This window comes from Lagopus leucura, unplaced genomic scaffold, assembly GCF_019238085.1.
Source record: "Lagopus leucura isolate 7727_CA_CO unplaced genomic scaffold, USGS_WTPT01 Super-Scaffold_100001, whole genome shotgun sequence".
Classification (NCBI taxonomy): domain Eukaryota; kingdom Metazoa; phylum Chordata; class Aves; order Galliformes; family Phasianidae; genus Lagopus; species Lagopus leucura.
In genome coordinates, this window is record NW_024962262.1 from 9,024,142 (window position 1) to 9,041,936 (window position 17,795).

Genomic DNA, 17,795 nt, shown 5'->3' on the forward strand with positions numbered 1-17,795 from the left:
ATAAAATAAAATAAAATAAAATAAAATAAAATAAAATAAAATAAAATTGCACTGGAAAACAACAACAACAACAAAAACAACAAAAAACCACTAAATGGACATTTAGAAGAATCAGAACAATTTCTGCTCTGGAGAAAATGTATACTAAAAGTATTATCAGTATTAATGTTTCATGCCTCTATTTAATCTTTTCCCTCGCTGTAGTATGTCAGAAATCCTACTGGTGTGTAGACTTTGGATTTTTAAACATTTCCTGAGTTCTCTACTAATTCTACCAAGTACTGGAGTACACAGATAGATAACATAGTAGATAGATACCATACATTTGTTATAGCAGGTCAATAATTTGTGACAGATTTATGACTCTCAACTATGACTTTCCTCTCAGGAATGCTTGGCAAAACCATAGGGGTCAAAACACTTTTCACTGTATTTTCTTTAGTAATACATTTACCCAGGACCCACGGTAATATCATCCACTCGACGATGGTTGGAGGTGGTCCCTGCATGCTCACGTCTGACCTGTCAATGTGTTGAGATGCAAGCAACAACAGGAACAGAAAAGTCAAGTAGGATGCAGTATGGCAGATAAACTTGATAAATGGCTTTCTGATGAACAGCCCTAAGGGGCTTTTGGGAGCTATCAAGTAGCACACAGAGAAGACTGGGAAAAGGAGTCCTATGACAACGCATGTCAACATCTTCACAGCCCAGTGTCGCCTTCTCCACCCAGGGAACTCGTCATACCAGCGGGATGCAAGCAGCTGCTGGCAGTTGGGCTGGGCAACAAACTGAGGAAAGAAGAAAGGGAGATGGTTAGTTCCCTGTTACCACTGCAAAATTATTTGCATGCTATCTGTGATACAGTAAGTAACATTCAGATAGAAATAGAAGGAAAATTCCGCAGCCTTTTCATGCTCACTAACACCAGCAAGGCAGGGAAGGGTCAGTCTACCATTCCTTTAGTGCAAAAAGTATAGTACGAATCTCCCAAAATTTCACTTGCACGGTAAAGCTTGACTTCCCTATGAGTAAGGTACACAAGGAGTCAAAGGACTGTAAAACACAGATATCTCAAACCTGATGTCAAATTCACAAACACATTCACAAAGAATACTTCTGCTATTTGAACAGCAGCACTTCACTTGCAGAGAATTCCCAGATCATCAGGTGGAAGTCACCAAGAAAACTGAAAGCACAATATTTTTTACTAAAGCAAAAGATATATAAACAGTAGAACTGAATTCCAAAGGGAAAATGAACTATTTCCAGTATGTTCCCTGCTAATTGTCTAAAAAGTAGCTTTACATACTTTTATACTAAACAAAACTCTTACATAATATTTACAATATGAACCAAGCAGTAGCACTCCATATCACTCCACTAATCCTTGTTAGGCTGTATTCCTATCATGTATGATCTTCTATGATCTGTCCATTTTCTGTGATATGATTTCAGTTTTAAAATACAATTCCTAAAATTGAGTTTCAACAAAAATAAATATATCATTAAGTATTTCATATTTTTCAGCTATCTTTTCAAGTAAGCTTTAAGTGTATTCAAGGCTTTTAGGACATATTTTGACATGACCACTAGTTAATGCTTTCTTTTATGAAAGGGATGTACAGTAGCAGCATGCTAGATTTGACATAAAAGATATAGAATTGAAGCAACATATGTATCAAAGACAGCCTGAGCTGATGTACTATTTTTAGTAAAAGAACTGCAAGAATATTTTTCCTTCTCATGTTTTCAACACAAATACCTACATTGTTTTAAATCAGAACCTGAAGACAATAAAGATGTGAAGGCAATTATTTATCTTAAAATTAATACTTTAAAATAGTTAATTTACATTAAACAATATTTGAGATATAATTAAATGCACACAGTTTTTGATTTTGCCTGATTTTGATTAATACCAATAAACTATAGAAGACAAGTTCTTTTGGAGATGAATAATAGGTAAGTTCTCAGACAGATTCTGAAACCACTGGGACTCCTACCAGGGGAAAATGCTATTTAGTCTGGACTGAAATGAGAGTCAGCATGCATCTTTCTGTATACGTCTGGATATTGTCAGAAACGTTAACCTGAGCCAAGTTCAGACCTGGTGTACGTTAATGAAATGCCAGTGATCTTAACAGAGACATATTTGCCTTCCAGACACCAGCACTGATGCTGCCCCTGACTGTTGTGAAAGAAAAGATAATCTACTCATACCATAAGCATCTTCACAATAACCTTTAAGAAGACTAACAAAGTTTTCTCTTTTGTCAAGGAAAAAAAAAAAATGCATTCACAAGGTTTCTGGGTGCTTATTTCAAGATACAAAAGTCTAGAATAATACTGTATCAGAACAGGCAGTATCTGAGTTGTGTGTTGCCAACTTTTTAATGGGGGTCTCCCTACAAAGAAACAAACAAACAAACAAACAACCCTTACTTGAGTATACATAGATTAGCTCTTTGCTTGACTGGTGGAAAAAATATGACTCTTAGACTAGTTCCTGATTAAAATATTTTCCTCTTGTTTTTACCCCAGAATGTAGCATATTCATTTTGCTACAGCTGTTTTCTTCTCCTTCTTCGTAATATCTTCTTATTGCATAGCATCTCACCTAAAGTATGAGTCTTCCTGAATTTTGCCACTCTCCCTTTCCTCAATTCCTTTGGTCCCCTCTAGTTATTTTGGGGACTGTGGTGATGAATGCAATGGTTAGCTCAAAGGCTAGTAATAAAAGTAGGAGGCGCAGTCCTTGCAAAACATGGCAAAAAAGAATTAATTTCCCTTGGTTTAATGTGGAGGAAAAGAGGGAAGATGAGGGCTTCTTTTTTTTTTCTTCCCATGTCCAAATATTGTGCTGTCCTGGGACTGAGTAGACCAAAAATATGCAGAACTATCTCATGCCATGAGGAGATATTTGCTGATAATGCCATCGGGAAGATGCTCCACATTGAGTTGGCAGTAGCTGCTTAGTACTAATATTTAGCCAGATTAAAACATTCAACATTAATACAGTAAGGAGGTGTAATGAGTAATTGCAGAATTTCCGAATAGACTTGAAAAATTAACACTCAGATTCCATCATACTTTGACTGCATTGCTGAAGTATGACATATAAAGGAAAACGTTTATTTTTCAGGCACAATAAATTTTTCAGAACTGAAGGAAATTTTCAAATTCTGGACAATGGACCGTCAATTTTTTATATTCAAATTTTTCAATAAATTAGGTTTCATACTTTTCTTAAAATTATGACCATTACAGATATGACATAACACATTTAGCACTGGTTGGATCCTCTCGCTATAGTGGAAAACTAACTTACACTACGCATTATATGTGACCAGAGTTAGAGTTATCACCTTTAGCTATAGAGGAAGAAAACTGGAATTGTTCTCTAGATGACTTATAGATTTAAAAAAAAAAAGCAACATAGGAAGAGATTAATTGGGTGATATGGATCAAGCATGTAAAACACTACGTCAACACTTTATAAGCTGCACAAGCAGTGAGGCAATTTTAGTAGTGCAGGCAGAGGATTATAATAGAACCCACAATACAATGTCTACAGATGATATATTGCATTTCTGGGAGGTCCAGATACAGAGTTTCATGCTGTCACTTTTATCAAATAACACTGTTGGCGAGGTTAGTGAACAATGTCCTGAAGCAACAGAGTAATGTATCTTTACTGCAGCCTTTTCTTTATGGTTCCAAGCTCTGCTGACCGTATAAATACTCTCCAAACTATTCAAGTGTCTTCTTCAGACATCTGGAAAATTAACCCAAATCTCCTGCTGACTTTTCTTTTAGAGTTATTCTTTTGCACTTCATTTATCAAGGAATTGCATAACATTATTAAAAATGTCCAAATTAGTTTCCACAAAAGCGACTGCTTGCTCCATTTTTTGTGCTGAAGACAATGTCACCATATGTCACAAAAGATGCTCAGTACTAATAACTATTCTACAGTAGCTGAATAATGAGGGAAGTTCAAATGGGGAACTGTGTCGATGCCAGGAAAATGCACACAGTGATGAACATCAAGGCTTTTTCCTCAGCTGCCCAAAGAGGGGGAGATTGTGACTGCACACTGCACCTCCCTTCTTGTCCTTGCAGGCTTGCTTTCTTCAGAGGAAATCAGGAAAAATGGCATGTTCTCAGAACTTGTCTTCATGTGTTTGAGGAACTCAGGGCTGGAAGTCTTCCTGCGCTGGGAATTCTTCCTGGGCCCCTGGGCCCCACATTGTAAATGCTGCCTATATAGGCTGTCTCAAAGGCATTACTCTACGTTATGTATGGTTATATAGGCCAGCTAAGTTTATCTATAAATACATTTCTTATTACAATTTTTTTTTTTTGTGATTTACTCACTAAAAGAAAAAATACCCTTAACTTGGGGGGGAAAAAAAGAAAAGAAAAAGAAAAGTAAGTCTCTCCAGTTTGAATTAGATTTATACTCTAGCTACTCTAAACCGTTTCATCATAAAGGACTGGTAGATATGGATGGAAAAAGACTTCATGCTGCAATCGATGAGAATCCTCTGTAAATGAATTGGATCTCATCTGGGAGATTACATGGCAAAGCTAAGAACAAAAATAAGTCTTCTGGTGAACTGGGGATTTTTTTTTTAAATGTATATATGGACATATATAAAAATGGACAAACATTTACCACTAGAAAAAATAGGAATATTCTGTGAAAGTAATTTGGTAGCTCTACACTGCTTATGCCAAAATATTTTCACTTTAATGTACTTTCTCTTCTTCAATTGAAGATACTACATTCTGAGGTGTTCAAAATATCTTTTGTATTGTCAGTATTATGTTGGATGTTATTTGACTTTGACATTGTCTCCATGTAATTAGCAATCAGTGTGTTTATATTTTCACGTTACAATGCCTTCCTCTTGCTTCTAGCAGTTTATAATTATGTGAGGGATTTTGCTGCACTGATTATTCCTAGTTGCACATCTTCAGCTCCCTCATAGACTTTGCTTGTCAGAAACAGTGTCGGTGTTCATCCTTTCAGTTGTGCAAGGAATTGGCTCTTCCCTGACAGTGGTGAAAATCAGAAATTATTCATAGAGCAAGCAGAAAAACAATCTACTATAAATAACAGCAGAGCCAGATTCTGGTTATAGCAGATAAATATATTGCATATTATTTCATTTTACAAGCTTTTAAATCTGATCTGTAATTTCCCTATAATACATGTCCTATTTTCAATTGAAGTGATGAAGAAATAACATGAGATACTGTACCCTGATATATAATTACTTTCAAGAAATAATATTTTTCTAGAAGTACACGTTTTTATACAGTATGTATTAGTCACTGCAAGTCTGTTCTGTCTGTAGCACATCAGCACTTTAAATATTTATTTCACTGTACTAGAAAATACACAGATGTACAAAAATAAACAAAAAAATCCAAGCAATTGTAAGGTAGTGCACATTTTTATATTTTACAAAACAATCTACAAAATCTGAGATCTTAATCAAATTATTGTTCTGAAATCAGAAGGTGTTTTGTAAACGTGATGTAAACAAAATAATGTGATTAATCACCTATAAATGAAAAGTTATCAAAGAAAAGCAATATTTAAATCCTTTATTTATTTATTTATTTATTTATTTTGCTTCAGGTACAAATGAGTTATGCTGTCACACAGAAAAGTATCCCTGATATCATTTCCTAATGGAAGAATACTAAAGAAAATCTGTTAGGAGGAATTGAGCAGAAATACATAATTAACACCAAGTTTCTTAGTAATACCTGTTATTAAGCCATGGTCCAGGTTTTCTGCTCTGCTGTTCCATACAACCATTACATCTAAGTTTCAGGAAAATGTTAGAACTGAGGTCTGCTCTTTTGTCCCACTCATATTATATCACAATGATTGCACAATGATTATAAGCACAAGTCCTTTTTCTTTGTCTAGATCACTTTTTTTTTTTTTTACTTATTATATATATATTCCCAAATACATTATGAAAACCCAAGCTCTTCTAGTTATTTAACTTCAAGTTTAGATGTCAAAATTTTCTCTCTATTGATTCTGAAAAGTATATTTGCTTGGCATTAATGACAGATTCAAGTCAAAATCTCATTAAGCAGCTTCTTCAATTTGGTAGATTTATTTTATTCCTCTGGAGACACCACTACGTATTCTCCTATGTATCTACCCCCCCTGCAGTTATATTTGTGGACTTAGGCACTTACTCTGTGAGGACAGGTTCAGTAAGACAAATAACACTTAATTATATTTTAAATGCTTTAACTTGGTTGACTGAATAAGTGCTAATTATCATTTCTAAAAGCTGGGAACTGTTCTTTGGACTCCTTTGGGTGTATATCTGCTATCTGCTTTCTGCCTCAGGCCAGGAACCCTTAGTCCTGTGCCAATTACTGTGAATACTCTCAAGTCCATGCTGTTCAAGTCTAGAGCTGACTAGAGAAGGCTGTCATTATAATCATAATTCCTGCAGGAAAGAAACCACTGGGTCAGATTTCCCTCAACTCTGTCTACAGCTTTGTGATGAAGGGAACTAACCAGTTCACTCAGGATTAGAGCACCAGAGCCAACCAGCTTGGATAACATCAGGGAAATCAGCACCAGATCAGTTTCCTTCAGCAAAACAAATTCACATGATTCCTCCAGAGTCAACAAAAAATTCGTGGGGAACAGAATAAAGTGGCAGTGTTTTTTGTACTTCTGGAAACAGATGTAGAATTGTTGGGTTGGAAGAAACCTCTAGAGATCATCCAGTCTAACTCCCTTCTAAAGCAGGTTCCCCATAGCAGTTTGCACAGGAGAGTGACTAGATGAGTCTTGAATACCTCCAGAGAGGGAGACTCCTCAACCTGTGTGATCAGCCTGCACCAATGCTTCATCACTCTCACAAAAAAGTTCTTCCTGGTGTTACTGTGGAACTTTCTGTGTTGGAGTTTCTGCCCATTGCCCCTTGTTCTATTGCGGCACACCACTGAAAAGAGTCTGCTCCCATTGACTTGACTCCCGCAGCTTAGATATTTATAAACAGTGATGAGATCTCCTCTCAGCCTTCTTTTGTCCAAGCTGAACAGCTGCAGGTTTCTCAGCCTTTCCTCATGCAGGAGATGCTCCAGACCCATAACCATCTTTCTGGCCCTCCATTGGACTCCTTCTAGGAGACCCCTGTCTTTCTTGAACTGAGAAGCCCAGCACTGAGCACACTACACTGGAGTTGGCCTCACCAGGGCAGAACAGATGGTGAGGATCACCTCCCTTGACCTGCCAGCATAGCAGCAATGCACCCCAGGATTCCATTGACCTTCTTGGCCACGATGGTACAATGCTGGCTCATGGCCACTCTGCTGCCTACCAGGACTCCCAGGTCCTTCACCGGGTTCCATTCCAGCAGGTCAGCCCCTAATCCATACTGGTGCATGTAGTTATTCCTCCTCGGGTACACGACTCTACAATTGCTCTTGCTGAACCTCACCACTTTCCTCTCCACCCAACTTATCCTATTGTTTGACTTAGAGTATGAGGAGGAAGAAAAAAGAATAAATGGAAAACATAAAAGTGAAGACTGAAATACTTCACTAAAATAATTAATGAATGTAACTGTACAAAAAATGACATTGCATTTTTTAATTTTAACATTTTAAATTTCCTTTTCACCACAGTGACACAAGCAGATGCTCTCCATTTGACTCACTGATACTTCTCAGTAAAATGAATCAGCACACAGAACGTTATTAAATACCTAATAAGTCAAGACTTATCTATAATTGCAATGATTCTGATTAATTGCTCAGAAAAGTTAACAGCCATTGAAAATAAAATGCAGCTCTTAGGAACCAGCTGCGCGTGAATAACCCTGTTAGACTTCCCAGTGGTAAAGATAAGTGAATTAGATATTTGTTTTGGAGATGAGCATGTGAATAGATCAAAACTTCAGAACTGAGCTGTTGGCTAAATACTTCCGGTTTCCATTTTGGGCAAGTAAGGCTTACAACACATAAAACATTTTTTGTAGTGAGAAACACTTTTCGAACTCCAGTATGTATCTACAGATACAACACAATATGAACTAGCTGTCATTGTATTGGACTGCTATTTTCACACAGCTAAGCGGAGCGTAACAATCTAAAAAACAAGGCTGATATTTATCTGCAACCCCCGAGACAGAATGGCCTCACGCAACAGTACAAGGTGGAACTGGAGGTCTAGGGAGTAGCAGAATGGACATGGGAACAATGGTAAGCAAGAAGCTGAATATGACTAAGCCTGTGTCACTAGCACGCCAAGAAAGGTGACAATTCCCAGTCTTTTTGGCACTTACGAGACTACATCTGGAGTGCAGTGTCCTGTTTTGGGTTACTCACTACTACAGAGGTACAGGCAAACTGGAATGAGCCCAGAAAGGCAAATCCAAGAGGTTGTGGGGCTGGTTCAAGGGATGTACAGGGAGAGAGGAAACGAATTGACTGTGCTCAGCTTAAAAATGAGAGGAATCCTGGGTTTCACTTGCTGTCTGACACAAATAAATTGGACAAAAGCTTTCATGGACAAAAGCAGGCTTTTCTCAGAAGTACAAAACAAAAGATGAATATGGTTGCAATGCAATAAGAAAAATTCTAGTTATAAAAAAAACGTTATTCCCTATCAGAGCAATTAAGCATTGGATGTGAAAGGACACTGCAGAACCTCCATCCTTGGAAGCTGGCTGGGAAGTTTCTTAAGACACCTGATTTAGCCTTGGTGTTAGTCTGGCTTTGAGCAGGAGGTCAGATCAGATGATCTTGAGAGATATTTCTGAAGCAAGTATTTTTATGATCTTACGTATAATGAAAAAAAATGTTTAGTAAGAGCCATAGTAGTTGTGTTTACAGGTTGAATTAACTTACATAGGTTTAAATTACTTTCCTAGAAATTGAAAGTATTGTTAAGATCCTTTTCATGGATGCTTATTCCCTTTGAGAAGAGGCAGAGCCTGTTTGCATGATATCTTTGAACCATATTATTTCCAAATACAAAAAAAAATTTCAACTGTTCCAAACATTTGTGCTGTAATTATCTGTGAAACATGTTTAGGTAAAAAAAGCATAATTGTCAAAATATTTGCATATTTTTTTGTCCCTTCAACCCTATTACTCTCAAAGTGGTTTTTGGATACCTCTGACAATAAATTTGTTTTTTTGCACCAATGGTGTTTACAAAATGTCAGCACATATTTCTGATATCAAAACTGGTTTTGTGTCCTGCATTAGGAAGGCCTATAACCATTAAGTGGACAGCCAGACAGGGCTAATATTTCAGTTAGCTACAATTCCAGTGCAATTGAGTATTCTCAGACCCTGCTTATTTTAACATTTCGTCTACTTTTTCTAGCTGCCGTGTTGCCAAAAGGAAATGTTGCAAATTAATGAACCAACCTATCAAAATTCAAGAGAGTAAGGGAAAGATACCAAAGAGACAAGAAAAGTCGGTTTCCTCTTCAGGGAACACTTGCTCATCTGAGAATTTCTATGGGCCTCACTGGAGACTGACACTCTCCTACTTTGTGCAGTTTGTTGCAGAAAACAAACAAGTAATAGAGACATTCTTAGCTTCATTTTCTCTTTTTGAACATCCTTTCAGATTTGAGCAGGTTATTCAGGAGAAAACTTGTCCTTTTCCACCTTCTTGTCACCATTTTCACATTCTGCCTGTTTATATGAAGAGAAGCAAGTTTTGGAAAGCTTAATGCTTGTTTGAAGACGACTGAATACAGAATGAGGGAGATGACAGAAAAATAAATAAGCAGAATGATAACAGTCATTTAAACTGAATAAAGCAATAAACTCCATATTTTCTCTTGAAAGTTTTCTCTTAATATGTTGTAGGGAGGTCTGGTTTTCCAGCTTTATTAATAGTAAAGAACTGAATGTATCCAGTCGCTTAGTCTACTTTTCTTTCTCTTCCAATGCTTCAGTGTTTTTCATCTTAAGTTCTCTTGTCTAATTTAGATATGCATTCCCTTGAAAAATCAGATTAATCACCTCGTTTCTGCACAAAGACTGAGTTGAAACTGAACTGAACTTGGTCAGTGACTGTCAGTGTGTTCTGAGACCATTTGCTGGAGAAATATACATTCTGTAATAAATCCACAGCAGATTTATCAATTGTATATCCAGTGTAGCCTTTTCTGCTGACCTTCAGATATGTTTTTCATTGGTTCATTAGCTGTACTATTTACCTTTTTTCCCAGTTTTGCCTTATGTGTGTTCTTAAATGGCAAGCTGACAATCACCATGTGCATCTTCAGTGCTTTAAACACACAATATGAATCTCAGAAGGTTTGCAGAGCGTATAATTGCTCACTCAAAAGCCATGCTCCTTTACTCTTAAGAGCAGGATGCGGTTCAAGAAAATGTCCTTTCCCTGTGAAGAGATCTAAGAAATAATGTTCTTCCCCACAATGAGAAGATTTTCTATGACAGCTATTTATTAAATTCTCTGTACTGGGAATTTGCCAGCCTGGAGAAATGATGACGGTTCTTTTTCTTATGAAGTTTTTCTATTTATGGATAAACATTATAGTCTGGTACTTCAAGGAAGTGCTGTAGATACTTTCATTGCATCCATGTGAAAAAATATCGTAACATTGCTGGTTTCTTTCATGGAAAAGGACCAGAACAATTGAAGGAACAAACAAAAAGCCTTCCTTCCTTGAGTTTTTATATATGAATCACTTTTAGGGTACATTCAAAACTTTTTCTCTCAGAGAGTGGTCAGGCACTGGAATGGCCTGCCCGGGGAGGTGGTGGAGTCACCGCCCCTGGCAGTGTTCAAGAGGTGTCTGGATGAGGAGCTGTGAGATAGGGCTTAGTGCTTGTGGTAGCAGTGGTAATGGGAGGGCGGTTGGACTAGATGATCTTATATGTCATTTCCAACCTTGTGATTCTATGATTCTATGATTCAGGGTACAACTGAGTGATTTTGAGGGACAGTGACTGAGTTTGAGCCCCAGGTCTCAGTCATCCACAACCCTATTTGCTCTTGCCTAGGTCCAGCTCTGTTCTCTCCATCTGGCTCTATTCAGGGAAAATCTACAACTGTCTGTAGCTAGTTTGCAGATGGTTCCCTTTGTGTCACTTGCTTTCAGGGCTGGGCTATGGTCTGCTCTCCATTAGCAGTACAGAGAAATTCTCAAGCAGGGGTTACTTATATCTATATTTTACAGAATTGTGTAGTGTGTATCTCTGCTAGATTGGCATTTCTAATACTCATTGCAAGCTTCTAGAAACTGGATAATTCAGAAGACGCTTTTGTTTGGCCAACTTGCACAGATATTTACATGAAGATGGAATAGAACACACTGGCTTATAGTGTCAGTTAGATGTGTGTATATTTTTCAAAAAAATGTGGGACAAAGATCCCATTTGCCAAAAGCTAAAAGTGGAAGAGGCATATTGTGTATGTGAAACGATATAAGGAAACACTCTGTTTCAGTCCCTGTAGGTCAAAGGCATATTCTTCCTTGAGTAATTGTGATTTGTTCATTGTCAGATAAATACACTCTGAAGACTATTGTCACTGCATGACATGTATGCCCCAGCTTCCGCTTCAGCAAGTCAGAAACTATGTTTCTAAAAAACAGCTGCTCTTTAATCTTTATGAAGGAGTATTTTCCACTACTTATTTTTCACTGTCCTATTGTGTTAAGCAAGTGCATACTGGTCGTACATATGAAGTCATGAATCCCTAAACCGAAATTTATTCAAGAATCAGACCTACATTATAATTAAGAACACAGAAACTTGTGGTAGAGAAAAAGATAACTGAATAAGGAGAAAACAAACAAAAAAATCCACAAAAACATTGAAGATTCTATGTAAAGTAAAATTTAAATTTAGATAGCACATCCTCTTCACATAATCTGTATTTATGCATAACATATAGAATCATAGAATCATTAGGGCTGGAAAAGACATCTAAGATCATCTAGTCCAACTGTCACCAATACTGGCCAATAAACCATGCTAAGTACTACATCTACCATTTCCTTAAACAACTCCAGGGACAGTGACTCCACCACTTCCATAGGCAGCCTGTTCCAATATTTCATCACTCTTTCTGAGATGAAATTCTTGTTAATATCCAATGTGAATCCCGGTGCAACTTGAGGCCATTCCCTCATGTCCTATCACTGATGTGTGGGAGAAGAGGCTGACTCCCAGCTTATCACAAACTCCTTCCAGGTAGTTGTAGAGAGTGATAAGATCTCCCCTGAACCTCCTTTTCTCCAGACTGAAAAATTCCAGTTCCTTCAGCCACCCCTTGTAAGACTTATTCTCCAAAACCTTTACAGCTTTGTTGCCTTTCTCTGGACGTGTTCCAGGACCTTGATATCTCAATGTCTTTGTTGTAGTAAGGGGCCCAAAACTGAACTCAGTACTTGAGGTGTAGCCCCTTAGTGCTGAGTACAGGGAGGTGTCATCTGCAAGCTTACTGAGGGTGCACTCAATCCCCTTGTCCAGATCATCAATGAAGATATTAATCATGGTTATCCACAATACCAACTCCTGGGGAACATCACTAGTGACCCGTCACCAGCTGGTCCAGGTGGAATTAAAAAAAATCAACTAACTAAAGGATTTCTGCCTTGAACCATAGATAGACTGTATGATGTCTTTTGAGCTGTTATTACCTCTTTGTATCTACTCTATCTCTTATCTCTCTCTCCAGCTTCTGATCTTCTCCCCAATATCTACCCTGTTGCTGTAAAGGCCTAAAGCTAATTGCATCACATACATTAATCACAGAAACAAAACTTCTTTGCAACCCCATCCTCTCAAATTCACACCCTAAATACCACCTTGCTGAGGTGCTGGTAATAATGAGCCCCCTCAGTGCTTCTGTCAGCTCCAACCCTGGCAAATGTTGTAGTCCTTCTATTTTCAGCTTCCATCAAAACCGAAAACTTCTTCAACAGCCAAACATTTCAGTGAAAGGCAGAGAGGATGTCAGCCAAAGCTATCCATACTATTAAACTATAATGCCAACTATATTACATCTCAAATGCACAGGGGAACAGCAACAGCACTTAAGTTTTAACTGCAAGTTCCTTTAGTGCTTCATTTTAGAGCTTCAAAGTTACCATAACAACAGGTGTGGTTGGTTGGTTTTTTTTGTTTGTTTGTTTGTTTTTGCTTTTTTGTATTTTTTGTGGGGAATTTTAAAAACTTCATTGAGGAATCTGGCACACAAAACCTTACGTTCTTTGACTTTGACAGCCTACAAACACAAAAACTCACCTGCTGTTTTGATAAGAAGACTGGATGGCAGATGCATCTCACTGTTTAAGGAAATATTTTTCTTTTTCTGCAGTACTGAACTTGCTGAACCTATAACAAACCCAAGCTCATCCATGGAAATTCAATGAGAACAGAAGCCAAAGGACCAAAAGCTGAGAGAGCGATTGCATTGGCAGAATACATGTATTGGCAGTGTTACAACTATGGCCAATTTACTTTAATAGTATTTGTGAAAGAGGGAAAGCAGAGAACAAGGAAAATTTGTTGCCTTAATTTTCTCTTTGAAAATTACAAGATAATGTTCTTCTCCTAAAAATTTTGAGATGATATGATGATAATTTTTAAGCAGTTGAGGAAGAGTATATGCAACTGATCAACAGTCAATTCTTTTCCTTAATATATTTTGTTACTACTTTTATTCCTAATATGAAGTACTTGTGCTTCATGCACAGGGAAAAAACATCTGTGAACTGAACACTTTCATATTTTACCTTCTAATGTGACAAATACTTTTCTACCAATTCATCCATCTACCTATGTCCTTGGTGAATCACTTGAAAATTCATACTGCTTGGTCATTTCAAACGCATTGAATTATATGTAAAGTTAAATATCCTTAGAGTACTGCTTCAATATTAATAACAGCAAAATTATGTATGTACCATTAAAAGTTGATAAGAATTAAGATAAAAAATGCTCCGCTCTTTATGCTTTCAGCTAATATGTCAGGGCATGTATTGGTAAACATGTGAGAAAGACTCACATGGCCAGAATTCTTAATACCAAAGAATGAGAGAGAGTATCTGTCTGTACTTTTGATCACAGGTTCGTAGACTCTTCCAAGCACATTGGCCTCTATGCATATGACACCTCAGTTCCTGTCATTGTATCAAAGGGTAATTCAGGTTAGAAGGGAACTCAGAAGGACTTTTATCCAGCATTTTGTTCACATCTCCAGCTTCTTTTCTGCAGAGCTGCCAGGCAGGCAGTCCCCAGCCTGTGTTGTTGCAGGGGCTTCTTCCTTCCTCGATTCAGGACTTGATTTGTTCTGGTATAATTTTCTTGGCCTCCTGACAGCCCTGTCCTCAAGAGTATCATCTGCTCACTCTAGTTTGGTATCGCCTGAAAACTTTTCAACAGTGAGCTCCATCTTCTTCAGATGACTGATCACAGAATCACAGAATGGCCTGGGTTGGAAGGGACCTCAAGAATCATGAAGCTCCAACCCTCCCACCACAGGCAGGATCACCAACCTCCACATTTAATACTAGAGGTATAATACCAGGTGCCCAGGGCCCCATCCAACCTGGCCTTGAACATTTCCAGGGACGGGGCACTGATACATCTGCTAAGCAGGTTAGAGGCCCGTACAGAACCCTGCAGCAATGCAGTTTTTATTTGTCTTTTTTACTTGTCTGTGACATAACAACCACAAATCTCTGATCTTGATTACTCAATCCATTTTTTACCTATCTTGCTAGTCAGTCCACACAGCAAAATACTAACATCTAACTTGGATACAATAATACAGTACAAAGTGATGTTGTTAGAGTGTTACTAAAATTGAAGTAAAGGACATATCTTCAGGCACAAACATAATTAGCATCCAAGCAAATATGTATATTCTGATTGTAAAATTTCACTTGAATGTTTGAACTCAAAAGCAAGCCAACTTCAAATTCAAATCAACATAATCTTAAGTACTGACGAAGTTTTATTTTACCATTATTTGCACACAATAAGTTGCAATGATGATACATGGAAAGATCTTTCACAGAAAATAAAATGTGCTCTTACTCCTAAACAAATTTTTCCAGGGTTTAGTACAGAGCAAAGAGCATTTTCACAATCAGGTTAGGAAGACCCAACCTTAATGTTCTTCAATGGATAAGACAATAACCTCTCCTCAGTCAAGTGTGATTACGCTACTTAACCTTTCATGTGATTTGACTAACACATTTTTATTGAGAATAGGACCACATTTAGTGCATATAACAGTTTTTTTCTTTTTATTTCAAGAGTTTTGCTTTGGTTTTGAACAAACTCACTACAGGTTTCCAGCTTTGAAAATAATAATGAAGAAAAGGTTCCACATAAAGTAGTCTTGCAGGCTATCATAGCTCCAAAAGTAGTTATCACCTGCAAAAATTTTCATCTAACCTTGAAATAATTAATATTGTTTAGGAAGAGTCAATCCAAGACTGTTTGACCCATTCTGTAACCCAAACACAAGCTGTGCAAATGGCATGACTGAGACCTTTTCCTTCAAGAGAGGCAGACATTTTCCATGTCCAAGCTTTTTCCCCACAAAGAACTCTAAACTGAGATCTAAACAGATGAATGCATATAAACAACATGAGTCTCTGTGAGAAACTCATTTTCTCCCTGAAATTTTCTGCTTAATATAGAACTCATGGTGAATCAGAAGGGAAGCCACATCTTTGGCTGCCAAACAGATTCCGGTAGACAGGCCCTCAAGGTTCATCCATCTCAGCTTAAGGGGTTTTTCCAATTCTCAGAACAGAATATCAAGACTTCCACAAAATTAGCTTAAGGCTATTGTTCTTTACCTTCTGAAATTGTATCTATCACGCTATGTTTTTCTGAAAGAATTTTACCTTCTCTTTGCCCTATATAACACATCTAGTTATCCCATGTCACAATCAGTGGAAGGACCGCAGGTGGTGCCAAGAATGATTTTGTTCATAAAAATTTTGAGTTGTTGTCTGGAGATGTCTGTCTCTTCCTATCAAATATGAAGGGATGTTAGGCTGAGTATGACAGGTGCCTTAGTTAAATATTCAGTTATGTAGAATATCTCAGGACCCCATATCACCAACGCACTGCTAGAACAGCTATTAAAATAGCACTGCATGCTATTAAAAGGACAAAAAAAAAAAACACCAAAAAACTCAGAGTCCAAGCCTAGCACTAATTTTATTAATAACATCCCAAACATTTTTTACTTTCCTTAACACTTTCAGCCTGGCTTACTGTCCAATGCTGCATAACTGAGTCATGTCTTTTTGTGAACCCTAACAAGGCTGCTAATGAAGCCCTTAAGGCTAGCTTTTTAGAACAATCTCTAATTTAAATGAATACATTACCATACTAATTAAATATTATTATCTTCCTTCACAGCAGGCTGTGTTTCTTTTTCCTCTTCATCTACCTAAAAAAATAATGAGCTAGATCCTGTACTTGAGAAACAGAACATAGGTACACTGCACTTTATAAGACTTTCAGCAGTTTCTCCTTACTGAAGATCTGCAACAGTCATCTCACTCCTACAAATGATAAGGATGCTCATATTTTTTTCCACATTATGAAAGAAACATGGTCAGAGAAAAAAAAATGCATGCTATGATGTAATAAATAACATGCTAGGAGATGTTCAGTTTCTGATTCGTCTTCATATTCATATGCACTTATCTTTGGTTTTCCTTTATTCTTAAAAATGTTCTATAAAAATATTTCCTTATCATTCTTGTTTGAAAATGTTGAAGCTAGACTGAGCCTATTCTCTCTCTGGCAAAAGAGTTCTCACTTTTTAAAAAATATTTCCCCAAAATGTCTCGTTTCAACAAGCTTTCTACAGTGTTTCGCTCTGCATCTTTCTCTACGAGTATCTTGTATGACTACAGTAACTAAAACAGTACAGAATTAGAATGGCAGGGCCTGTATTAACGCAGAAAGGAAAAAAAAAAAATAAAATAAAAAGAAACACCCTATGTGGAAGTACCACATAGATCACAGAATTTAAGCAAAGAATGAAATTAAAAAGATCTGAGTATAAATACTGATAGATTCTTAGTGTTGGGGGATAACAGGCAAAAAATCGCAATAACTTAGCCCTGCCAAGATACTATTCAATCATATATGCAAAGGTAGGAAAAGCAGCCCATGTAGATTGGACACATAACTGTATGGAGATGGTCAAGACTAGTGGTAAGTAACAATGCGTAACTGGATATCCAAAGAGAGAAAAGTCCTCACCAAACCACACAGCTGTGTGATTTGATGTTCCCTAAGAAACATCGTCAACATGCTCTTATATGTGATACTAAGGGGCAAGTAACAGCAGAAAGTGATGATACCAGAAGGTGTTTTTGTTCCTATTATATCACTACTAGATGACAACTTTCCAGATAACATTTGAATGTGCAAAATCAAATTGAATTGAATTGAAAAAATAAAATTAATTCCATTTTACATTTAGCTATAGAAAACATGGTTTAAGATTATCTGGACTTCTCTTCACCAACCATTTGGGAGAAAAGAGGAAATAATCTCATTTTAGATTAGATGAATAGAATAAGATTCTGGAAGTGCCTGTTACTTTCCACGAATAATTACCACAGACCAGGGATCCACTTTGAGAATGAAATACCCAAATTTAGGTACATGTCAGTAGCAAGCCTTAATGCTGTTCAAGTTCCCATTGTTAGTGATTATACAGTTAATACAGACAATGAATCTTAGGAAGAAATTCAGCTCAC

General features: G+C 37.2%; 1 protein-coding gene across 2 annotated transcripts in view; it reads right to left on the minus strand.

Moving 5' to 3' along the window:
* TRPC4 (transient receptor potential cation channel subfamily C member 4) overlaps positions 1-17,795 on the minus strand; it is a 143,691-nt gene that overhangs the window by 37,692 nt on the left and 88,204 nt on the right. For both annotated transcript variants that reach the window (XM_042868153.1, XM_042868154.1), the window contains one exon: positions 455-791. In XM_042868153.1, the coding sequence (XP_042724087.1) occupies positions 455-791 (337 nt within the window). The remainder of the gene's footprint in view (positions 1-454; positions 792-17,795) is intronic.